At 40.8% G+C, this 26,561-nt stretch overlaps 1 protein-coding gene across 2 annotated transcripts in view; it reads left to right on the top strand.

The window, feature by feature from the left end:
- Window positions 1–2,334: 2,334 nt before the first annotated feature.
- The window catches only part of wasla (WASP like actin nucleation promoting factor a), a 35,236-nt gene continuing 11,009 nt past the window's right edge, over window positions 2,335–26,561 (top strand). Inside the window, exons 1-5 of one of the 2 annotated variants that reach the window (XM_033635867.2) lie at window positions 2,335–2,781; window positions 11,442–11,576; window positions 15,116–15,202; window positions 18,373–18,469; window positions 20,814–20,837. In XM_033635867.2, the coding sequence (XP_033491758.1) occupies window positions 2,677–2,781; window positions 11,442–11,576; window positions 15,116–15,202; window positions 18,373–18,469; window positions 20,814–20,837 (448 nt within the window). In that variant the 5' untranslated portion in view covers window positions 2,335–2,676. The remainder of the gene's footprint in view (window positions 2,782–11,441; window positions 11,577–15,115; window positions 15,203–18,372; window positions 18,470–20,813; window positions 20,838–26,561) is intronic. The other variant, XM_033635868.2, reaches the window with a different exon arrangement.

Raw genomic sequence — 26,561 nt, 5'->3', positions numbered from 1 at the left:
CTGTAATCATACTAAATCAAATTTCTCAAAGTGGGACTAACACACCCAGATCATGTGACTCCTGCATGTATACAGTCAAACCCAAACTGGCCGAGGCGCTCTGAGCATGCTCCACAGTTTCCGCCCAGGGATTTGACCCTGACGTCGGATAGCATTAAATGTGTAACAGAAGAAGAAGCCGGTAACAACACTGAGAAATCTACATCCAGAGCCGTGACTTTTTGGACGGACTAAATGTACAGAGCTGTAAAGTTGTCCACCATGGTACCAGTTAGCTGCTAGCTAACCGTAGCTAACTTGTCAATCAGTTGTTGTTTTCCCAATGTGCAGACATTTCTGACAGCTGTTCTTCGTCTTTGAGTTAGCCACTAACTGCTAACAGCTCTGTTTTAAATCGGTGGGTTGCACACATAACATAACGTCAAAATTTCACACGTTTTAGCCTCCTCACACTGGCTCCCAGTATGTTTTAGAACAGATTTTAAGATTTTACTTTTAAGGCTCTTGTTTCTTTCCCAGCTATATATCTATTTTTCTTAGTACTGTACATGGTGCTAGGTTCTTTGTCTGTTCCAGAAGTCTGGCTGAAACTTAAAGGGACAGAGTGTTTGCAGTCAGGGCCCCAAGGCTCTGAAACAATTTGCCCCAAATGATTCAGGTCCACCAAGTCAGTGATCGCTTCAAGCCCCTCCTTAAAACATACTTTATTTTTGGAGAGCCTTCCTGATTTTACTTGAACTCTCATTTCCTTTCAACTGTCTTTTATTTCCTTGTTTCCTCCTGTTTTTTGTTTGTTTGTTTTCTTTTAAACCTGTTGATTTTAGGACTTTTATGTTTTATTTTGCTGCCTTGTGAAGCTCTTTGGAACACTGCTTTTGAAAATGTGATTTATAGGGAAAGATTATTATTCTATTAGATTATTTTATTAAGTCATTTAAGCAGTTTTGACCAAATAAATGACAAATACAGAATCAAAATTAGAATCAGAAATACCTTATTGATCCCCAAGGGGAAACTGTGATTCCTTGCAGTCGCTCCAGAATTATAAGAAGTAAGAAAAAGAGTATGAAATAGAGGTATGTAAATATAAAGTAATAAAATTAACAAAAAACAGAAATACAAATGTGCTTTACCCTACACACCGTTTACAGTGATGATATCTTATTAAGTAACTTTTTTTGTTTTATGCTTTATTTCTTGCATATCTGTGATACAAAATATTTATTTGAGATACATTTAGCCTGTTAGTACAGAAGCGTATTGCATTCACTTGACAAATAAAAAAAGCACTGTTTTTCTGAGTAATTTCTTCTGTTTTTCAGGGTATTTTTTTCTGTTTTGTTTTTTTTTGTGGTAATTTTTTTCTGTTTTTCGTGGTAATTTTTTTTTCCCTGAACGAGGAGACGAGATACTTCAAAATCTCGCGAGAAGCTCCCACCTGGCACCTGCAAGTGACCGATGCCTGCGTAAAGTCGACAAACTAATGATAACACCATCTATATGACTTAAAGACAAGAGTATCTGCCAGTGTCAGTGCCAAACCCGAAACAAAGTAAAACTGGATTAAACTAAACAAGCGGGTCATGTTTGCTTCCATTATATTGAGCTCTCAAGAAAGGAATGAAAGCATCTGTTGTTCTATTGCTCTCTTAACTCAGGAAAACAGATAAAATTACCCCAAAAAACAAACAAAAAAAAATACCATGAAAAACAGAAACAAAATTACAGCGAAAAACAGAAAAAAAGTACCACGAAAAACAGAAAAAATTACTCAGTAAAACAGATTTTTTTTTTATTTGTCAGGTGAATGCAATATGCTTCTGTATGTTAGCACATTTTCTCTGACAAAAACTGTATAACTGTATAATGTGGTGCGAAATTAGAATATTGTATTTTCTTACAGAAGACGTCATAAGTACATTTTTTTTATTTTTCTTATGAGTAAAATTATTCAACATTTTATAAATATTTTATGATGAAATGCGTCTTATTTACAATTTTTTAACGTCCATCATCTGGCTCCTCCCCCGCGCTACGTCACACTCCATCCCGTTCCACGCGCTAACCCCCCCGCCCCTCGTTTTCCCTCCGCAGAGCTGCATTCCTGCTGCCACATCGGACCGAGCCATTTTCTCTTAGCAACAACACTTTAGCTTCACAGTGGCCCAAAAACACACTTTCCAAATAGTTTAAAGTCATAACAAACATTAAATGACACCGTTCTGTGTGTGTGTTCACTAACGTCACCATATTGTCCATGTTACAGTGGATAGCTGTAGAGTTTGTCCAAACGCACACCCCTCTCCTTCCTTTTTAAGTGGTCCGCTCCGTCTTGCTGCCATGTTGGATGTACGCATCGCCGCTGCAGCTGCTGGAGTTTCCGAATGAAAGTTGAGCGTTTAACCGCGTTCATACTCACAGCGACTCCTTATTTTTTATTTCAACACTAAACGGAGAGGTTAAGTTTCTTTGTGAAGCAGGAGCAAGCCTGGAAAACACCCCCCGGTCCTCCTCCTCCTCCGCCCTCCAGCCCGGAGTCGGACTCAGCGGAGATGATCCGGTTGCAGGCCACAGCAACCGGAGCCCGCATGGATTTTCTGTAATTAGCAGTGTTTTGCTGAGTCCGTCCGGGGGGAACCGCATCGTTTCGGGGGTTAACTAGAAGATTTCGGAGCCATGAACAGCCACCCGCCGCCCCGCAGGGCTGTTAACGTCGGCTCCATCCTCCTGACCCCGCAGGAGAACGAGTGCCTGTTCGGCTACCTGGGCAGGAAATGCGCCGTAAGTTGTACCGTTTGTTTACCACCTGCAGGCTCTGATAATGTGCAGGTACATTCACCCACATGTCAGAAAGAAACGTCAAAGTCAGCTTCTCCTCTGTCAGCTGAGACAGAGCAGCAGAGACGTGTTGAAACACCGCTGGGGCCCGGTGTTGACACGAAATCGGTGACCCTTCAGACTCCTTGACATTGTTACTGTTTGTTCCACATACTTGATACTTCAGTGTTCAAAGATATGGTGACCCCATCTTTATTTGGCCTGTGTGTTGGTTTCAGTTGCATAACCTTAGTGCAAAAGGTGAACCAGATATGGGCCTGATAACCTCCACCTCAGAAAGTCAAAACTGTGAAGCTGCTTTCAGTATAAATGTGATATTTAGGTTTTTAAATACAGGGACAGACAACTGAATCTAAACATGAACAACACTAATATATATTATTTATACATCCATAAAAATAATTTGTGATTATGTCTCTGATAAACTATGTATTTGTTTATATTTCTTGCAATTATGAACATTTGTCAAACACAAAATGCAACATTTTTGATAACTGATCACGTGTGTAGGTAATATTTCTGAAGCAAAAATGGCTAAATCAACCGGTTTTAGCTCCTCAAATGTGCATATTTGCTGGTTTTCTCAGTCTGTTATGATAGTAAACTGAATAACTCTTGTATTATGGACTTAAAGGGGAACTAAAGCCATTTTCAAAATTCACACATGCTGTTCATATGGTCAAAGACAGTCCAAAAATATAAGCAAATACAAGCATCTCTCTCCCAAATTCTGAGACCAGAGTGCCAAAACTCAAATTTGTGATGTTATGGGTTATGAAGTAGGGATGCACAATATTGTTGTTGTTGTTTTTTGCTGATATCCGATACGCTGATATATATTATTTGGCCAAGACCGATATCGATATCCACTCCCCACTGTCATGGAGCAGCTCCAGACTGTGTACCCAATGACATCTAAAGTTTGTGAATTACTCCACTGGCTTCCGGCTGTAAGAGAGTAGCTCATGTTCAGAAATACTGACTGAACGTCCCTAGGCCATGGAAATAACATATGGGAGTTCTTGATTTAGGCTGTGTTCCCTTTTAACTTTGGGTTTTGGGAACTGTGATGGCCATGTTGTACAACTGTCTAATATTTTATAGACCAAACCAATTGATTGATCAAGATAATGATTAGCAATGGAAATGACTTTCAGTGGCAGCCATATTCTCAGTTAACATGATTATAAATAATTTCAGTAGTTTAAAAAAAAACTACAAATTGAACCTTCAAACGCAGACATAGGCCAGTGTTTTCATATGGCCCCATATATTTGTATCTGAAACATGTTTAATTGATTAGTCAAACTTCTCCAATGTAAGCGTTTGCTGCTCATCTATTATATTTAGTTGTAAACAAAGCAGGCTGTCGTTTGTTTTTGGACAAAATTTGTAAGATTAGTTATTACTAAAAAAGAATCAAGCTGTAATAGTCCAGATTTATGGCCTGTTGTGCATAAATCTGACTATAACACCTCAACACTTTACTTGTCGATATTTGGTCAAACTATCAGTCTGTTTTAAATTTCTGATCCTGATGCGTGTCAGATTTTTCTGTTGAGACATAGAACTATAGGAGTCCCCAGCAGGGCACCAGGTGGTACGCCAGTCACATCATCAGTGTAACTTAATTTTATATGACCATTTTTACGTGTGTAGAGGTTGTCATGGTTTGCAGGATGGGTAAGAACTGGGTCACTGGCAGGTGTCGCTCAGTATGTGAAGCCACTGAATCTGCTTGAGGCTTTTTGGATACAATTTTAAACCCGACCAGCAAACTTAAATTTGGTTTGACAATCTAACATCTGGCGGATTGCTCTTGTTGTCATTAGTTGTCTAAAACTCTAGATCTTGATGTGAAACATGAGAAAGGTCTCCTGTCAGAGATACCCAAATGTTGCTGGAGGCGTTGTTGAGTTGCAGCATTTCCTTTCACTTCATGAAGGATGGTGTCATGTTTCGGGAACTCGGAGAGATGGGAGAGGAAGCTGTGAAACACCTGTACTTTACATTTATCAGATTCAACCAATTGTTATAATGGATGCCACTTAAACACTTCAGGGCCACTTCAATCAGCTGTAAGCCATTCTAATTAGAGAGATTTTTAATGTGAAAACCAGCAACACCTGGACTAGATGCTGTGCCACTGAACATGGTTCTTTATTCCTTTCTGCACTAGTACACCAAATCATAACCATCCTCGCAGATCAGAACACAAAGTCATGAAATCTGAGTCTGTTGTTTATCTGATCTTTTTGGGGGTGATGTAATGAGATGACGGTTGCTGGGCAGCTCAGGTTTTAATGTCGGAGGCTGAACTGGAGCTGAGCCCGCAGGGTCAACTGCATGAAGCAGCTGCATGCAGGGTGAAACACCTGAGATCAGAGGTCAGAACGGTAAATTAAACCAAGACTGGGCAGGTTGATTTGCACTGAGCAGCAGGGCTGAATATGGCTCCTGAACACTTTTTGTAGTGATTGAAATGCGACGGTAACTCAGTATCATATTATGTATTTTAATCTTGTTGATTTGTAGTTTGATCAGATAGTTCCTGATTTAAAACCTTTTTTTTTTTCCATTTTTAGACATCTTTCTCTCGACAAGTTTCTTTATGGCTCCTTGTGTTTAAACAACATTTAACATAGCTTCTTTTGTTCAATAGAAAAATGTCCTGTTTCGTATAAAAACATTCATATTCCTCAAAGTAAGGTGTCACAAAAGTATGATTTCTTTATTGTGTCAGCAGTAGTATCATCAAATGTAAAACTATAACCAGCGTAGCTGACCAGTGCAGGCTTATATTAGGGAACCTCAGTCTTACATCAAACATTAACATGTGCTGAAGACAGCGGCTTGTTTGTAATCTGATCTTATAAAATCAAAACCATTTCCATCGCTGTCACTAAATATGGGGTTCTTTTAAGTGCCTCGCTGTTACCCTCCTCTGCCTCTTTGTTGATTGTTGTATTGTTCTTTTATTAATTGCTTTATTATAGATCACCACCAACTGTCATACTCAAGCAAACAAAATTCATGAGAGAATTATTACCACAGCTGTCTCGTTCTCACGCCCAACTCCAGTCTTCTGAACACTTAAACCTTAAAGTCATTAAATTCACCCTTATTTACAGTAGCTCCTTTTTGTGTATTACCAAAAATTGATGACAAATGACAAATGTATCTTAAAAGTTTGTTGTTGCACTCAGGATAAATTCCAGCTGTTACAAATGAAGTGTAATTTAACTGTAGTATTGTTTTGATCACTGGAGTTGGTCTCAGTTAAAGAGCAGTGTTGACTTGTGGTCAGACTTCATCTTCTTTTCCACACAAATACACAGATGGAGGGTTGTCCGAGGGGGGGTTCACAAAGCAGGATTAGAAAGTTAGACAGATATCTGTGAGTAAATCTAAATCTGGTTATACAGATTTGCATCTGTGAATCAGATCTGGAATATTATTTACATTTGGTGTTAGGCGTCAGTTGTGCAAGATGAGGAACTCTTAAAAGAAAAAACACAATTTTAGAAAAAGTCAGATCGAAGCGTACTACAGTGATGTGGCTAATTTGCTAATCCGGCTTTGTGGAGAGCCCCTCTGCTCTTTAAACGGCTCTGTGGTGGATTTATCTAGAGGCAGATTACATGAGAAGTTTGGAGAAGCACTGAGTTAGGTAGTTTGGATGTTTACAGTCCAAAAAATGTTGACGCGTGTAAAGCATAAATAAAAACAGAATGCAATGATATGAAAATCCTTTTTGACCTATATTTAATTGAATACAGTTGAAGACAATTAATATTCAATCAATCAATCAATCAATCAATTTTATTTATAAAGCCCAATATCACAAATCACAATTTGCCTCACAGGGCTTTACAGCATACGACATCCCTCTGTCCTTATGACCCTCGCAGCAGATAAGGAAAAACTCCCCCAAAAAAAAACCTTTAACGGGGAAAAACTATTCAAACTGATAATTTTATTATTTTTCTAACACTCAGTGTTTGGGAAATGACACTAATTGAAGTTTGGAAAGTGAATGCTTTCCTATTCTTACTTAATATACAACCTAAATTGCTCAATGGTTCGGGGTCTCCGTTGTCGTATTTTGTGCTTCATAATGCAGCACACAGTTTCAGTGGGAGTCCAGTACCTGCACTCTTTTACTACGAAGATACGCTGTAGTTACACACGTAGAATCATGGACGTCCCTGAGAAAGACGTTGTCTGGATGGCAGCATATGTTGCTCTAAAACCTATATGTACCTTTCAGAATTAGTGTAACCTTCACCAGTGCGAAAGTTACCCATGATGCCATGGGCACTAACACACCTACATACCATCATAGATGCTGGCTTTGAACTTTGAGTTGCTAACTATCTGGATGGTCCTTTGACGTCCATGATGGACTCGTCAGACCACAGCACACTTTTCCACTCTCACTGTCGGTCTGTCTCAGATGAGCTCGGGCTCAGAGAGGTGGGCGGTGTCTCTGGATGTTGTTGATATGTGGCGTTCACTTTGCATGATAGAGTCTTAACTGTCATTTTGTCATGTTGAGGGAGTGTGCTGGTGTTTCACTGTAGGGATTTAGCAGCAGCATGAAAGCAAACGTGCTCTGTAGCTCCATGTCGTGCAGATAGTGTGTTGTTCGTGGTGTTGAAGAGTTTAGGACCACGTCACCATCTGACAGGTCCAAAGTGACATTTGCAGGTGCATTTACATTCTGTTTGATGTGCTGCAGCTGTGGAGCTAATTAGTTATCTAACCAACAAACTGAAATTAGCAGTGCACTTTTCCCAGGTGAACGTTTGTTTGGTGACTCGTTAAACAAACTAAGGAGCAGGACAAAAGGTGTGTTCATGTTTGTTATTTAGATAAGGACAATACTGGAATAGCTGGAAAGCTAATTAGGGTTGTTCTTGAAAGTGTTTGGCTCTTGTGTTGTGTAGCTTAATGTTGTCACAATATTAGAGTTTCTAGTTTTGATACAATACCTTAAAGAATACAAATATTAAATACTCGATACCACAGGAAGGACTTCGCCTTGAATAATTTCACGGTTGGTCCACTAGGAAAATTCCTAGTTGGGGGCAGCCCTTCTGGTTTGTTTTTATTTTGTTAGCACTGCTTGGTCTAATGACTAGTTTGTTGCACCACTTCACAGATTAACAATGTCCAATGTTATTTGGTCCGACTCTCTGCAGTTTGAAGTCCTCCAGAAACAATGGTTTCGGATCATTCTTTTCTGGTATTTGACGTATAGTGACACAGGCTTTATTGCCAACTACTGGTGGAGACGAGTATTTGGATTTGTTTTTCCTCTTTTAAACAGAGGGAAAAAATAATTGTTTTCAAAAATATCCATGTAGACAGGGCCTGAAATTCGACTTTTAACCATACATGTATGAGAAGTCCTTGAAGTGCTCTGAAAGATGCAAACTTTAACCTTTACATTCCATGACAGCTGTGCAAATCCAGAGCTCCAGAGGAGCGACTGAGTCGACCATGTGGTGAGATTGCTTTTTCATTGTCTTGGTGATGCTTTGAAGGACATTTTGACACCAGACAATCTGTGGTCCTTTGCCAAAAATCATTGTATCCATGAGCCATGAGGTCAGAAAATCAAGGCCAGAGGACAAACAAGCATCTGCTGTGAACAGGATGTGAATTTTTTTTTAGCATGGAAACTGTAACCAGCGTTCAAATCTGACATTGGTTACTCTTGTTCTTGAATGCAGCACCATTCAGGTAATGTCAGTCTTGGATGTTTCAGAACTTACAAACGAACTTAAAAACGATTATTAAGTGGATTGAAATGAATTAAACCAGAGCTGCAACTAACGATTATTGTCGTCATCAGTTAATACTTTTTATCATTTTTTCATCCCAGAGTCCACAGTGATGTCTTCAAAGTCAAACAGCCAATGATGTTCACTTTAAAATGTTTTAAAACAGGAAAAAACAGCAAATCCACACATTGGAGAAGCTGGAACCAGAGGATGATTGGTGTTTTGGTTAGACAGGAGACTTAAACAGGTAATTGGTCACAAAAATCAATCAATCACTGTGGATAATAATGTCCTGAAGGTAAAAATCAATCTAAAAATTGCTGATCATCAGTGATGTAGTGAATGAGCTGGTATTGTGTGTGAGCTGATGTAACTGCAGAGTGTGTGTGTGTCTGCAGTGTCCCTGTCTGTGTTTACTGCTGCATACTTTCCCTTGGTGAGAATTTACAAAGCCTAAATGAGGCTTTTAACGGCCGACCTTTAACCTTTCCTGTGTGATGCTGAGCGGTGATTTCATGGAGAAAAGTGTTTCCTGCTGCTCTTCCGACCTGCACTCATAAATCACAGAGGAGGAAACCGGCCCAGTGGCATTTCCTCTTTCTGCCCCAGCGGCCGGGGTTACTCTCTGCTGCAGAGGGAGGAATCCTGGCAGAGGATTTAACGCAGTGTGACTGATGCAGAAACCACAAAAACCACAAACTAGAGCAGTCCGAGGACGGGACGCTGCTGAGGACAGCAGCTGGGCTCTGTTTCCTGTCCTGCAGAAGTGAAGGTTAAACAGTGCTGAGAAGTGACAGATATGAAATGAAACAATCACTGGAAGGTCAGAGAGCTCATGTTCAGCCTTTATTTAATGGTGTTCATGTTGCCTTAACACTTAAGGACTTTTGGCCCTTTTAAATACACAGGCCCCCAGTTTTAGGGCGACACACCACGGCAGTGATTGTAAACATACAGACAGGCAAACTTTCCTTTTTTTCATGAGTGTGTGTCCCTTTGTATTATTCTGTGTCCCTTCTCTGAACTCTGATGTTTTTGGGGGTCCGTGAATGCAGCACAGGCTGATAAGATCAGATCGATAGATGACAGGAGCAGCTGTCAGTGAGTGAAAGCAAAGTTTCGCCTTTACTGTGTATGGCGTTCTGCTGCTCCGTTTGTGCCCAGAGCACGCTCTGCACTCCTGGTGCAGTGGATAACCAAATGGTATATATTCCATTAGCACTCCTAATGAACAGTCCAGCCCCCAAAAAGCCCAAACCAAATCAAAAATAGAAAATCAATAGGTGGAAACAGATGTTATCATGGCGGGTTCAAGAACACAGCTCAGGTAGAACTCATCTTTTTTCCCTCAGCAGCAGTTTGTGTGGTTTTGAGTCATGGGGTGGATAACTCATCAGTTGATTTAATCAACAGCAGCTGTTTTTGAGTGAAATCAAACTTTAGACCCAGCGCACTGAGGGTTAAGTTTCACTTTCACTGCACTTGCCGTTCTGCTGCACCGTTTGAACCGTAATGAACGGTCCAGCTCCAAAAATAGAAAATCAGAATGTGGCAGCATTTCTTTAATTCTGGCAGCCCGCCACAAAGACACGAATGTGTGGGAAACCCTGCATATTTATCCTCCACTGGTGTTGTTGTTCAGCGTCTGCTCATGTCATGATCTGACAGCTGGCCTTTGTGGAAGGCTATTTGTCCCCCCCCCCCCCCCCCCCCCCCCCCCCCCTCACTGTGATTGGACGACAGGTTAAAAAGTGACAGGGACAAGTGGAGTGTTTTACCCAAGAATCGTGGCAGAGCTGTCACTGCAATTGCACCTGTCGCCATGGTCCACGTTTTGCTGCTGTTAGTTTGCGTTGGTTGGTGTTCTCATTCTTCGTTTGGCATTTGACAGCAGACAAGAACACTTGTAGGTGTATGTGCTGCCCAGTCAGACCAACTACATCCTCAGTACTTACAGCACTCAAGAAAATCAAGTACCGTCACATTTTTCAGAATTTTGGCATCGACTTGGTGCCAAAGTATTGGTTTGCTTGACATTCCTAACTCAGAAAGCACAAGTTTGTGTTTCATGTCATACGTCAAGTGTTTTCACTTGTTTTGAATGTCTACAGTGGGAGACAGGAGTGAGATGTGATGAATTGACAAACACATTATGGGTGTTATAGCTCACACTTTTAAATAGTCTTTCCTCAGATAAATTCAGGGTTTTGTATTTCATTTGTGCACATAAATAAATACAAAAAGGAGGCCCTAACCCATAAACTGGCTGCTTTCACTTCAACAAACCAGTTACTTTTAGAAAGAAAAATGGTGTCTTGCAGTCCCGTAATGCCAGTGTCAGAAAAGTGTTGGGGGAGCTGATTGAGACATGATTTAACTATCCGGGAAGCTCTTCAGTTGCTGCACACTGAGGCCTGAAAAGTCAAGATAATGTGTAACGAAATTTTTCCGTTTTATTCAGCACATTTGAGAATCCATTGTTAAGATATTTGCATGTGTAACTCATAATCTGATTGTAAAAGGTCTCAGTGTCGCCTCAGTGACCTGCTCTTTGTTTCTCACCTGGTGCAGCAGGTGTTTGTGCTCCATGTGGTCGTTATCGCTGTTTAAATGTTTTGCATCATGGAGATTTCCACTTCCACGTTGGCTGCTCTGTTCCTGCTTTGTGACACGTGTGCAGCAACTGAGCAGTTTCACACACTGCAGATTTTAAGTGTATTTAGTTTATGAAATATAAATATATAGAATATCAAATGTTTTTATTTTGCTACACACAATACTCACGGCCCTGTCCTTTGTCCTCTCTGTGTTTAGACTCTGTGTTCGGCGGTGGTCCAGGTGTACGGCGCAGACCGGAACTGCTGCTGGGTGAAGAGGTGCTGTGGAGTGGCCTGTTTGGTCAAAGACAACCCGCAGAGGTCCTACTTCATCAGAGTGTTTGACATCAAGGTGAGTGAGACCATCCTGTCAAGGTAACATCTGTGAAGCTTCAACCCAAGAGGACGGTTGAATGAAGCGTCTCAAAGGATTTGTTCGAGCGTTAGATGTATCTCATTTCTCATTTCATCTGTACAAGAATTGTGCACTGGAAATCAACATTTAAATTTTAATTGTCTGTCTTTGGTGAAAACAGCAGATTTGTCTGTTAAATCTGTTCACATTTGTCTCTTAGCTCTCCCCTTTGTTTTTTACACTGCCTCTGCAGTTTGTGGACTGTGGCCAGGCTGTGTTTATACACTCTCAATAATCATTGGATAAATTAATACGGTGCTTTAAAGATGATGTGGAATCAATGGTGCAACCCTAATGGATCAAAGTGAATTACCAGACGCTGATGTGTGTTTACTGTCTGACTCGTTCAGGCTCCAAAATCAATCTGGATATTAAAGAGTCGGTGCATAAAATATACTGTTGGTTTAACTTTATCTCTGTTAAAAACAAACCTGCAGAGACTTAAGACTAGTAAAAAAAGTAAAAAATGATTGATTAAAAAATGCAAATCCTAAAGTTTTGTTTGCAAATCCTAAAGATTTGTTTGCGAGTCATTTTTTTTTGTTTGCTAGTGAAAAAGTTTTGAGAGTAAAAAGTTGAACCTGGTGGGCGGGGCCTAAACTGGAAGCTGTAAGACACGTCTCTATTGGCCAGTCTCAATTGGAATGACAGCTTGCAAAGCATTTTTTTTTCTTCTTCTCTCGGTTGGCGGATTGCAAACAATTTAAAGGTGCATACCGCCACTTACTGTACAAGAGTGTGCAACATCATGTCATTTAGCCTGTTTCTTAAATTCTACTCATCAGCCTAGTACGCTTGCAAAGCAACATGGGAGTTCTGTAGTACACGGGGAATTCAGTGCGGGAGCTGTGGCGAAAATCAATTCTGAAACCGAAGTTTTTCACGCTCCGGTTTCCAAAAAAAATTCATCCACACGAGTGGTGTGATTTAAAAAAAAAAAAAATACGATATCCACACGAAACTGCAAAACCTGCTACCAAGTGATGTAATACACATGCCAAAGCAGTAGGTGGCGATGTAACTTCTAACGGAAAGGCCGTATCCAGAACCTCCGTTGGCAGGACTGTCGCTGCTTTCGTGGTAGTGTAGTTGGGGTAGCTAGCAACAGGAGCAGCCTCCTTGGTTGGTCGTTAGGTTGAGCAGCTGGATATGCCATCCAAAGAGAGCAGATAGCACACTCACAAATAAAGTTTGTGTGACATATAGGGTATTTATGTGTATCTGCCCACTCAATTGTGACATTATTTTATGCATATGATATTGATTTTGTATCTTTACAGATACCATACAGATATCCCCCATTCAATTTAAAGCAGAACTGATTTGAGTAAAGGCACAAGAGCAAATCTGGGTATATAAACGGTTGGTTCTTCAGTTGGCAGTTACACCCAGAGTAAAGCTACTGAAGACCAGCAAAATCACCGTCTGTTTTCATTTATTCTTTCATGTGGGTAAATGTCACCTCAGCACCTTCAGATTTTATCAGTAGTGTACCCTTAATAGATGTTATTGTGCTTCGTGATATTGTTTGAGGGAACTGTAACATAAGGTAACTGCATACGAGTGGATGCAACCGTCACTAATGCTAGTGTAGTTCCTCAGGGATTTAAGCTGTACTTACTTTTATTTTACAATCTAACCTGTGACAACACATTAGCTCAGGTTGTAAGGACTGTAACTGTTGGTAGCTACTGTTGATTTTGTTTAAATATGTTGAATTGTAATTTTATGGCTTATTGTTTGTCGGACGATTGAGCTAAGCTAACTGATGCTAACGTCAGCGGTCTCTTGTTGCCATAGCAACGGTAAACATTCACATACGGGCTAAGTGCAGAGTGCAGACTCAAGCTTCATTGTAAATATAGTTAAGATTCATTGTATTTAACACATAATGTGGGATTTTAGTAGTTAGTAAACTTTTAGAAAAGAGCTATTTACCGTCGTTCTGACGTCAAACAATAAAGACAGGTAATAAAATACTGTGGTTATCCTATCTACACGCAACCGCTGGCACCGGAGTCTTCCAAAAACTTCACCCTGGACTCCGGTTTCAAAGAAACGCGGTTTCAGGGGCCCAAAAGTGCAGTTGCGTGTGGCCAAACAGCCAAATCACATAGAATAATACGCGGTTTCAAAAGTACACAGGTCCGTATGAACTAGGCCTAATAATAGCAAGAATGTTTTATTTGAACTGGTGCATGTAGATTGCTTTTGTTTAGCCAGCTCAGAACTATTTGACAGTGTAATGGTCAGTACCTTCGATGCCCCGGGGTGTAGCAGTAATGCCGACTGTCGGGCGTTTCCAGTGGGAGAGAGGGAATCATGGGTGGAGCCATGTCAAACCCACCAATAGAAACTCTTCTCTCATCCATCAGCGTAGGCCCCACCCGTTAAGTGCAGTTGAACTTGCAAGCAAAACTTAAACTCGCAAGCAAAGAAGACTGATCTGCAAGCAAAAGTTTTTAACTTGCAATCAAAGAGGACTGATTTATAAGCAAAATGATCCCACGTTTTTACTTACAAACTTGATTTTTGATTTTATGTTTTGTTGTTGTCTGTCTGCCTCATTCTTGTGAACGCAGTTCTTTGAGGGAATTTCTTCAATTGTAGCACAAACATCCGCTTGGACTCACTGATGAACTGATGAGATTTTGGTTGTCAAAACTCAGTGTGACCCCACAAAACACAACTTAAGAATTCATAGGATAATTATGACACAATTTCACTCAAATGCCCAGTGGGCTATAATAACTAAGTGGTTACATTTTAGATCCAAAAGGTCAAAGGTCAACTTCATTGTAACATCATAATGTTCTGCTTAAGCACTTTTCTGGCCATTATTCAACGTCATAACTATTTTTGGAGCTGGAACAGAAGGGGAGACATATGGTTGGATGCTGGTGACTCTAATCTTGGCTGTCTACCTTGAAACCGTGCTGATTGTATAGATCCTCTGTGCTGCTGGGTTTAAGACGTGTGTGAAGCATCCATGTTTTAGAATTTGCAGCAACATCCATATTTGAACAATTGTCTTCTGTTGTGGCTACATATGAGTCTGGACAGACATGCGTGTAAACTGTAACTGCAACTTGACTGGTTTGCAAAGGCATACAATTAAGAGGTGGGAATCTAGTTTGAAAATTGAAGCATGTGAACATTTTGTATTAGAGAGCATTAACACAAGTATGGGCCTGAAAATCCACATACTAAGTCCCCTTTTTGATGATGTGGTTGAGTTTCTTTTTTCCTGCATTAAAAAACAGCTGACTCACAAACCTCGGATGTCAGAACATTGATTTTCAGAGAAATGAACTGAGAGCAGTTGAGACTGTGGAGGGAAGGAAATCAATCTTTAAATGAAGAGTACGACTTCAATGTGCGGTTAATTTGTATGCAGTGGATGAAAATCTGCTGATTCACACATGTGGTCCCTCTAAACTCTCATATTTCTCCCTCTCTGTCTTGTGTTTTTGCAGGAAGGGAAAACCATGTTTGAGCAGGAACTGTACCACAACTTCTCCATCAGCAGCGCCAGGTCCTACTTCATCTCATTCACAGGAGACGTAAGTGTGCAGCTCTTTGTGATTAACTCAGGACCACAGCCTGGTCTCACTGATCAGGTTTCACTCTGTTTAATAAGGTGTGATAATCCCTGAATGTGTTTACGCTCAGTCACGTATTCACATCAGGGTCTGCTCGCTCGAAGGTAATGTGGAGCAGCCATAGGCCTTCAGGAAGTGTCTGCTTTTTAACATGTCGCTGCTGTTTCTGAGCTGAGGGCTTCTGGAAGTTGAGAAGGGATGAGGTTTTATAAAGGAAAAGAGCAGAAATACAACAAGGTAGCTGAACTAAGCTGAGTGTGGGTTGGAAACAAAAATGCACTTCTTATTTCTCTTTACAAAGATCACTGCTGCAGCATTTTATCTGCAAAACATTTTTATTTATCCTTTATTCAGCCAGAACAAGATCTCTTCTTCAAGGAGTCCTGGCCGAAATACATTTTAGATGTGACCATGTGCATAATCAGATTTTTATAGACGTTTTTTGCCTAAATCTCAGATAAATGTTTTGTAATCAGTAAATCAATAGTAGAAATGTAATGCTATTGGAAGTACTGGATTACATGACTGACTGTGCTCATCTTAAAGTGATAGTTTGGATCTTTAGAAGTGGGATTGTATGAGGTAAGTCATAGTCAATGTATCATACACTGTACATTGCGATCAACACGCCCCCAGTTTGGAGAAACAGGCAGGAGTAGTACTTGGACGCTAGACATTATGCTGCTGTGGACAGAGGCAGCAGCAACACATATTTTAGCCATCTAAAAAAATCCATAACTGTTAAATTGTATGGGAATGGATTTACCACTTTACCTTGCCACAGTCAGCCCATTTAGTTGGGGAAGTCGTTACGGGCGTCAGTTCCCCATCTTTGCTTTCGTCAAAGCCACCAGACTCCTTTGACAAAATCAGTAATTTTAGCATGCTGAACTCTGTGGCTGTTGGTCTTCGGCTGCCTCAATCAGTCATGATGTTTGTGTTATTGTGTGACTTTGGTGAATTCAAACTAATTGTTTTATACGCCAGAGTCACACAATAAGATAAACAAACCCACTGATGGAGGCAGCAGTAGACCAACAGCTCCTTTGTTCAGCGACGTTAAATCACTGGTTTTCTCAATGGATTCTGGCTTTAACTAAAAAAGGTTTGGTCTTATATTCTGTCTGTGTGACACATGGTGACTTCAGCTGTGGAGTGTTATGAAGGAGCAGACGGATGGACACAACCGTTGCTTTTATAAAGATAATAAAATGATTCATCTAAAATCATAAACATAAGCCACTGCACACTGAACAGAATTACTGTGATTTTATTAAGAGCCAACAACACGTTTTGCCCCATGGTTCACTCAACAGAATCACATGAGCACTCACAGGTGTGTTCATACACATGGGTCACATGACTTATTCTCAGTTATTTCACTTTTCTTTTTCAGTATTTTTTCTCTCATATTCAAAAACATTTTCCAAAAGATAAATGTTCCAAAAGTAATATGTAATTTAATCTCATCCCATTATGTAGATGACTGAGACTAAGAAACCCGGTGTCTGAACAGCAGCGTCTGTGTCTACTTTTTCTAACTGAAAAAAAGTTTGGCTTTTTCCTGACATACTTCTTTGACAATTTGCGACAAAGGAGGGGCATCCAAACTTTTCATGTCAGGGGCCACATAGAGATGAATGCATATAGTTCTGGGCCATTAGCCTTGTGTCATCACTTTCCATTTCAATAAGCTCCAAATGCTCGTCCTGCTGTACTCCTTCCATATCATCAGAGAAACTGTCCATGAACAAGATAATGTCTCTTCGGGCAGTGAGATCTTGACAGTGCTGGTTAGATTCTATTATTAGTCACATATTTCCCCTGTTTCCACATAAATGTTGGTGTTGGGAAACCAGAGATCGTTTTTCCCCAGAGCTGGGAAGTGCTGTCACTGGTTAGCCTTTAAAAAAGTCCAAGCTCTGCAACAAATGATTTTATGTGTGTAAGCATTTGCACTACAAAGTCCTGCCTTTATGCTGCCTTTGCATTTTTACACAGAACCAAAGGATGGCGGCATCACACTGCTCCAGTGTGTGATTTTAGACAGCAAGCTGACATAATGGAATCAAAGGAGGCGTGACGGGTGTGACATGTCACACATTGGCACTGGCCGCTAGTGTGACATATAACATACATGTCAGCAGCACCTTAGAAACAATAGCAATCACATAGCATGCCAGTAAGAATCACTTACCGTCCCTGTTATATGGCGGCTGATCTCGTCCTTTGTTCGGAGGGTAAGGAGCTCGCAGACTTCATTGTTTTCACTGTTTGTGGATATTTTCGGAGGCTGTTCTTCCTCTTTGAGTTAGCCGCTAACTGCTATCAGCTACTTTTTTAAAGCTGCAGCGGTGGGTTGCACACATGTTGTCAAAACGTCACACCCATGCTGCCCATGGTCCCATCCTGTGGCTGTTTATGCAGACACTGTTTTGGCACTGTAGGCGAGACCATTCTGCCGCTTCAACTGTACAATGTTCCCGCCCTGAACAGGCAGTGTAAACAGGGCTTGTTAAAGAGCTACCCTATGAGGAATCTCGTGTTAATTTTGGCCTCATCGCCAGTTCACAGTTTGTGGTTTTGTTCGTTTTCGTTTGCAGTGCTGCCTGGATTTGAGTTACTTCGTGTTCTCTGTCAATTTAAGGTTGTCAAAGGAGTCAAAGAGATCGTGGCACATCTTGTCCCTCAAATATAATTCTGATGTCCGGTGAGGTGGACTGCCCCAGGTATAAAACATTGCAGGATGCCCTGAGCTGTAGATGTCTGTACTTTGCTGACAGATTCTTCAGAGGATGCACTTCCAATAAATCCAGAATGTTTATTAAACATGAGGAGACCAGAAATGAATAGGTGTATTCTTGTTGCACCTTTAAGTGAATCACCAGCATGAGTAAATCCAGACATTTTACCTGAGGATAATTTTGGATATAACCTGTTATCAGTGTTTTTATTTTACACATTTTCTAAATTTAAATTCAGGTTTAGAAGTTAACGCTTCAATTCTGATCCACACATTCTTATTCAAGGTGTTCAGACTTAATGCTCTGTAATCTCTGCTGTTCAACACTTTTTATTTAAAGATAGATGCCATTTTAATCATGTGTGGCTCTTCCTCTTCTTCCTCTCAGACCTGTCAGATCGGTCTGAACTTTGCCAGCGAAGAAGAGGCCAAAAGATTCAGAGCCGCAATCAACGACCTGCTCAACCGACGACAGCGCAAAACAGGTACGTTTCTACTGTTTCAGCTTGTCCTCTTTCCTCGCTTCCTCAACCTGTGTGTGTGACGTTTCACCTTTCACACCTGGACTAAGGCTCCAGAACACTTAACCACCTCTTCTGCTAACAAGACCTCAACCTCAGTCCCAAACCTGTGTGCCTCACTCATGTCCAGCTGCATCAGGGACATGTGCAGGGCTGATAAAATCAAATCAACCAAGGAAGTAGACTCACGGAGGAACAGTTCCTGGAGTTAATTTGTGTGTCTGCATCTCAAGAGCAAGCATGGAGGATTCAGGGTGTTGCTGCTTTACTGCTGCTATGAGAACTGAATGGATTTTTGAAATAGCTCATAAAGGTAGAAAGGGGGATTTTGAAGAAACCCAAGAATCCCACACACTGTCTGACTTTTGATCTTAAATTTAACAGACCTTTGGAGTAGTTGTTCCTTGTGGTCCAGCAGAGGTTGTTTTAAAACTTCCTGTCAGCTTGACTTATTGCATGCCCTGTTGACCTGTCAATAAACTAAGATAACAAAGCTAAACATCGAAGCATCTGAGAAGTAGAGTGTGAAAGTATTTTAGGTCTTACACCGTAGATGGCAAAATTACCATCAAAGATTACAACAACCAGCCCTGCAACATACGACTTTTCAAGCGATTTCACTGTCGCAGAGAAATTTCCAAAGGCAGAATAAAATCATAAAAGTTGTACCTCCACTGGTGCTACTGTGGTCTCAATTGTTTAGTGTGAGGTGGTCAAAAAACTGAGCTGGAAACTGGTGGAGCTGTGGCGTGAACTAGAGTGTTTAATTTGTATCTGATCCACCAACCAGCACTTACTTTAGTGAGAAGTCTTAATTCTCCCACTAAAACAGCACACCTGACCATCAGAGGCTGGTAGCAAGTTGAAGCCGACAACATATAAAGTTTATATGCAGATGCAGTTTATCTTTATGAATCATATTGATGCTGAATTAACAGGAATACCTTTTATTTGTGTGTCAGGAGTTATGTGTTTTTGCGGACACGTAAGGAATTTTTAATACGTCATATGGTTTAAAGGGAGTTTGTCATATTATTTTCCACCAGGAGCAGGATGGGAGATAATCAAATAAGGAATTTAATCGTAGTCTTAAAAATAGTGACCCTGTAAGATCCCCAGTCTTTGCAAACGTAATGTAGTGTTTGACTAAAAACTCAGAATGTCTTTAGATGTGAGAGGACGACAGACTTCAGTCTCCTCAGAGTCTTTGCAGTGTATTGAAGCAGCTGCTTTACTCTACATCCACAACAAATCTGAGGGCTCAGCTGCCAGTGAGACAGCAGAGGCACCAGAAGTGAGAGGAGCAACCTTGTCTGACTACTTTTCACCACAGTCATCCCAGAATCTTGGAAAATGGTCATCAATGATATGATAGCAAGATTTATATGCAAGTATATTCGGTACATTGCTGTTGCTACAGGAGAAGGTTGTGAGGATAATGACGGCAAAATCTACAATAGCTACAATATTAAACTCCAATTTTAAGACAGATAGTGCAGCTGTATGACACCACAAGGGAGAACATATAGGCAATGCTGAAGGGTAAGACTCTGCCTCACCGCCGATTGATGGATGCCGCTGTATGTGAGGTCATACGTTGTGGTATATGGGTTGCATTCAAATTAATTCCAACTAACTACACGTTAGTTCGAACTTGACTCAATGTCTGTTGTGTGTGAAGCGCTAAATCGAAGTACCCAAAATGAAATCTGTAAAAATGTTTTCCCAGATGAGGACACGAGTGAAGGTTTGGGACAGTTTGCTTCTTTCCTCTGCTGCTGTGAGCTCATTGTGTTTCTCGCTGCTGTAGTAAAACTGTCGGTGTGTCTCTGTGTCGTAAACATCTCTGCGTCAAGGGTCCTCTTGGCTCCCCTCCAGCTCCTCTCAGCACGCCGGCTTTTTGAAGTGCACCACTCAAACTGTGATGATGACTGAGGGTCCAAAGGCTCACAGAGCTGTGACACAGAAGGTTTTTTTTAGAGGGCGGAGTTTTTTATCAAACACATCTGAGCTCTCAAAGCTTTTGCTTGTCTCCTTTTGCTCATGTCGAAGACTTCCTGAACTGTCTTTCTGACTGTTTTGCCCACGGCGTTGAAGACGTGAGGCAGCATGTTTTCTCTGACAGCTTTGACACCCGCGGGCTTTAAAACTGTCGTCTTCCCTCCGGCCGCAACTAACTGAACTTCAGCACGCTTCCTGACTCTTGAACAGCTCACCCTCTTCTCTCGCCTCTTAAAAACTAAATATCTTCCATTTTATGTGTTGATTTTGTACTGAAACTATAATTGTGTTAATTTTTCTTTTGCAGAGAAGAGAGGTGACCCTAAAAATGGTACGTTGAACTCCTAATATTGATAATGCAGATTCTACTTCTACTGTTGTGGCCCTTCAGCGGCAAAAAAACATCTTCTGGTGACTTTGATCTGGGGTCAGTTTGGAAGCTCATTGTGTTGTATGTGGTGTTCAGGGACTGAAACAGACATGTGGCTGAAACATAGTCCAGATTAGAAAACCCTGGAGTAGGGTTTATTAATAAAGAAGCAAGAAGCTGATTGAAAACAGTGTTCATGCTCGTTGCACGTCTCCGACAGAAATAGATGTTGTTGCGTGACTGGATGACAAATGCCAGCGGACTTAAGTGTTGGAGAGTTGTGGCGTTTCCTGACACGTTGGCGGCATTGTTTCACAGACAACGTGACTCACACACTGACACAGAGTGGAGTCTGCCGCAGGTTAATCTGGTCAGCAGGAAGCCCATCTGTGCCATATGTAGACCACATGGTCTGTGTTGTCGTCCCCTTTAAACCCTGTTGAGATGCACACGAGGCCTAATCTGTAATCCCCACAGTTACTGCTGCTGAACATTTGTTTTGTTCATTTAATTGATCCTTGATTCATGTTTTTTTATTAGAATTAATTTCACATTTCAGCATTAATATTTACAAAATATCAGTTCAGTTCAAAGTGCTTTACATAATACATCAAAAGAATCAATACAAAGTGCAAAAGAAACACATTATAAACAGATATTTAAATGCATTGATAAACAGATAAAAGGTCTCCAGCATGTGCTGTGCAGTGGGAACATGGATATATCAACAGAGCTGGATATGACACCACCACTCACCATCGCTGCCAAATTACTCTAGTGGCCAATCACGTTACTGCAACAACATTTTACCCCATAGACCTCCACAACCTCAAACTAGGGTTTGATCTGTGTGAAAAAACAATTTGATATTGAGCCAAATACTGGACCGGACTGGTATACCAAATGTTACCATGTTATCCACTCAACTCAGCAGCTGCTCCAGAGTGGAACATAATGACACTGTGTCCCAACAGAAAAGTAGTGCCTGACAATCGTGTAGTGTCACGTAACATCGGAGCTCTCTGTTCATATTGAACACATTAAAAGTCACCTTCTGTTACGTCATGCAAACGAACCACATAGATTTCTGCTGTGCGCTCAAGATCAGGCTGGAGATGTAACCACCTAAAAGATGGGTGAATAGCAGACTTTCTATCTTCCTACATTTGTGACATTACTTTTTTAAACAGAAAACGTGTTTTATATTGTAACATTGACTGGAGATTACATATAATATAGCCAGCAACACAGTTTGTGACCAAAGTTCAGCTGAAAACAGCACCTGCAGCCTGTTAGGACGCCTCTTAGATCAGCTTTAAATACAAAATGATGTCATATTGGTGCAGTTTTAGTTTTCTTGACAGGCTAACTTTGTCACGTCTCCTCTCGTGATCCCAAAAAACATAGATTGAGTAAACAAACATAGTGTGAGCCACTCATCCCCCTTACCACCTATACTGACATTTGATCTCCTTCAAGGTACCGACACCAGCCTGGAATTGGCTGAAAATGTTCTCCTTCAGTAGTCTATGGGGAAAAAGTCATTTTGGGCCACATAGCATCAAGTGAAGGATGTAAATCCATTGTTTGGCCACGAAGAAAATTGGCTTCAAAGCCCGACGCACTTCCTGGGGCCCTGCTCCAGAGGCAGTTTCTAAAAAGCCCACCAGCTTCGGTATCTTTTTGGCACCATCTTGTGGACAGAAGGCCAGAACTAAGAGCAAAAAGATGTGTTCAAGATTTAGTCGGCTTAACCCATTGAACCCTGAGCAAATTGATTTGTTTTCTTTTTAAAACATGGGAAGAAGGCAGTGAGCAACTTAAAAAGAAGAAGAAGAAGAAGAAGAATTAGCAAGAAATTAGTTAGAAAAAAAAGTTAAAAACAAACAAACAAGAAAAGACCTGCAAAGAGTTCTTAAAATGTAATAAAAATATATTTTTATAATTATAATAACAAGAGTAATAATATTAATAGTTTTCACTAGCTTTTTAAAAAATAATTTTCTAAACCTATATTTTATTTTATTTATTTATTTATTATTATTTTTTTTTAAATTTAATTTTATTTTATTTTTATTTTTTATTTTTTATTTTTTTGCAATTTTAGGGACATTCCTCACCAAGTTGCTCACTGCCTTTTTTCCCATGTTTCTGAAAGAAATGTCACCAGTGTGCTCAGGGTTCAAATGTTTGAATAACTTGCAACAGGTGTCTGAAAGCAGCACCAAAAAAAGTGATGGCACTCCAGGTTTCAAAGGCTTAATGTGGCCTAAGGTAAAGTACCTGAGATGGTAATTTGCCATATGTCAAAATTTCTGGGATGTTATGGCGTCTGATGCATTGTGGTTTTGAGAGGTAGAAGTAGACATGGTAATTTGACAGGTTCTGGGGGTAAAAATGTCTGAGCAGCACACGTCTCCCTCCACAACCCTGCAAAACACAAACATTATTTTACAGCCTTTGTTTATGATGTTGTTCAGGTGCAGACAAACAAAGTTGTGAGTAACGGTCCCAGTGCATCACAGCTTTAATTTAGCTCTCCTCCTCTGCAGCTGTGTCTGCGTGTCATCCCAACAGACTGTTTACTTTCATTAAGCCGTGTGACTGTTGGCAAACACTGACGCCACAAAGAGCAGGATTAACATACACTGAACAAATCAGTCGTGTCTTCAGTCAGCTCCGTGGATTTGTGCCTGAGATCGTTGTTTCATTGAAGTTTGTCTCTGGTGGCGCAGATTCATTCTGACATTTCAGTTGTGAAACATGAGACTAACAGAGGGACGTTGTTGCTCTGGATTGGACTCTCTGTTTGGGAGATGTATGTTTGTTCTTGTCCTCATTGTGAGAACCTCAATAAAAAACGCTTTTGTTGTGAGGAATCTGCTCGTGTTGGTACTTCAGGGATAACCCACAGTGTTTGGGAATGTTGATGGCTCGGTTCTGACTCTCTTGTTACCTGATGTGAACTCTTATATCCAGCTCAAGCTCTTTTACATATGCTGTTCATTGACAGACTGAATGCAGTGGGCTTGAATGGAAGTGTTGTCGGTCACGTCTGTTTTGGAAAAGAACCCAGAGTCTTGGCAGCCAGTCTGGCAGCTTTGCTTATTGAGAGTGCGCCCGACCTTTGTCAGTCGAGTCTGGCAAGTTCAGATCCGAGTTTGAATGTTCTTGATCCGAGTGTTCTTGGCAGGAATGCACGTTTTTCTTGGCAAACTGATCAGGAGACCAACTAAACAACTAAAATGCACAGGGTCTGTCTGTTTGCATGTATGTCTGTCCTTCCAATTTCTTGACAACTGTTTTTACAATCGACCTGGTGGGCGTACTGCTGAGGACCCGAGGAAGTGCAGTGTACAGTGCAAGCTATGAGATCTCCAGAACAAATTTATTAGTAGTGTGTTATGTACACACTGTAGTGTATAGAAAGGGGACCCCTATAAACTATTAACAGCATGCTGGGTACAGCTCGCTCTCCGTCGCTTGCCACAGTACATTCAAGGATGGATGGATAATACCTTTTCTAATTTGATGTGATGTGAACAAGCAAGCAAGCGAGCGAGCGAACATCAGATTGTTTCAGTGTTTTCCAGTCAGGATATCCTAACCTGCTCCAGGCTTCAGCAAGCTAAGCGACATGTAGCTTATTTAAAATGCTCGCCCTGGCTCTGTTTTCAACACCTCCAACCTATTTTCAGATCAGATCATCAGCAAGATGTCGCGTAGGCTTGACCAGGGCTTCTTAAATGTTGTTGTCACTTGTAGTATATCTGGACACTTTTCACCGTCCATCTGCCAGAGTTCACTTACTGTATGTTAGGAAGAGGTGGTCAGTAAGGCCAGAGATGTTACATCTAAAGCGTCAACAATGTAACTTTCAGAACAGGAACTTTTGTTCCTGGAAAAAGCCTCGTCTCAAATAGTTGGCAGTTAGCAAATGATGCGTATACACTAGCATTACTCTGGGACACAACTGTTTCATGGCAGGCGTATTTCTCAGGAACCATGGAAGAGCATTGTCGAGTGTGAAGTTGTATGAATGAGCGGGTTTTGAGAAGGCTACAAGCAGAAACACCAGAGGCCAAAGAACGGGCCTGTTTCAAGCAGGCACGTTTTGCACTGGTGAAATATAATTTTCTGATATGATAGAAGAATGATCTTTGATGCCTTACTTTGAGAAATATAAACATGTTTTTCTACAAAACCATTTTTATGCGCTTGCACCGGAAATAGCCATTGCCAGAGGCAGTATGTTTTTGGGTTGTCTGTACGTGCGTCTGTCCCATCCTTGTGAACACGACATCTCAAGGACGCACAGAGGAAATTTCTTTAAATTTGGCACAAATGTCCACATGGACTCAAGGATGAACTGATAAGATTTTTGTGGTCAAGAGTCAAAGGTCATGGTCGCTGTGACCTTTAATCGATCCCATTCTCGAATGCGATATCTCAAGAATGGCTTGGAGGAATTTTTTCAAATTTGGCAAAAACACCCACTTGTACTCAACAATAAACGGATTGGATTTTGATGGCCAAAGGTCAAGGTGATGGTGACCTCACAAAATATATTTTTGACTATAACTCGAGAATTCATATGCTAATTATGACAAAACTTCCAAACACATATCTGATAGGATAAAATGTGAAGTGATGACATTTTATATCCAGAAGGTCAAAGGTCAGCTTCACTGTGACATCATAATGATCTGCATAAAACCCTTTTCTGGCCATTCGCCAACGTCATATCTCAGGAACAGAAGGGGAGACATTCGGTCAGACACCTATCTTGGGTGTCCACCTTGAGACTGCGTTGATTGTATAGATTGTGTGTGAAGCATCCATGTTTTGACAGACATTGAAAATTTCAAAGTGAAAGAGAAACTTGACTGGTGTGTGGACTGTGGAGGTATACAAACACTGGGTGGTAATTCTAGTTTTATTGAACAAAAGCAGCCAAAGGTCTGGGATGTTAAATGTTGTCCATAAATTGTATGGCTGCTTGTGGGTTTTTTGGGGTTATTTTTGTCTAAAAAAAAAAAAAAGTATGATTTTTGAAAGTGTCCATAGATAGGTATCAAAACTTTGTCCCAAATGATTCTGCATTAGTTTTAGTACAGAAGATTTTCAGTCTGTACTAGGGCTGCAACGATTAGTCGACTAATCGATGACTAATCGACTATTAAAATAATCGGTGACTATTTTAGTAGGCAACTAATCGGTTTGAGTCATTTTCCATAAAAAAGTGCTATAAAAGTGCCCCAAAATACTCTTATTGCAGCTTCTTACATTCAGATATTGGCAGCTTTACACACTCGCCCATGACGGTGAACTAAAACCCTTTCGCGTGAGTATGAAACTAGACATTAGATGACATAATTTTGGGGTTTGGGAGAGACAGACCGGCATTTTTCAACATGTTAACACATTTTTCGATAAAATGATTTGTCAACTAATCGAAGAAATAATTGACAGATTAGTCGACAACGAAAATAATCGTTAGTTGCAGCCCTAGTCTGTACCATAAAAGTACTCAACTCTGATGCCCAGGCCGACACAGAACCATCCAGTGTAGCTCTGGCTGGGGAAACGCCCACCGTGTCTGTCCTGGTTCTCTGTAGACGGCAGATTTGAGGCGAGCCTGTTGGTCCTTGTGGTCATAGACATCCAGCATTCATGGGGAGTCCA

This window comes from Epinephelus lanceolatus, chromosome 5 (assembly GCF_041903045.1).
Source record: "Epinephelus lanceolatus isolate andai-2023 chromosome 5, ASM4190304v1, whole genome shotgun sequence".
NCBI lineage: Eukaryota > Metazoa > Chordata > Actinopteri > Perciformes > Serranidae > Epinephelus > Epinephelus lanceolatus.
The sequence above is the reverse complement of the archived record's forward strand: the minus strand, read 5'-3'. Positions and strand labels throughout refer to the sequence as shown.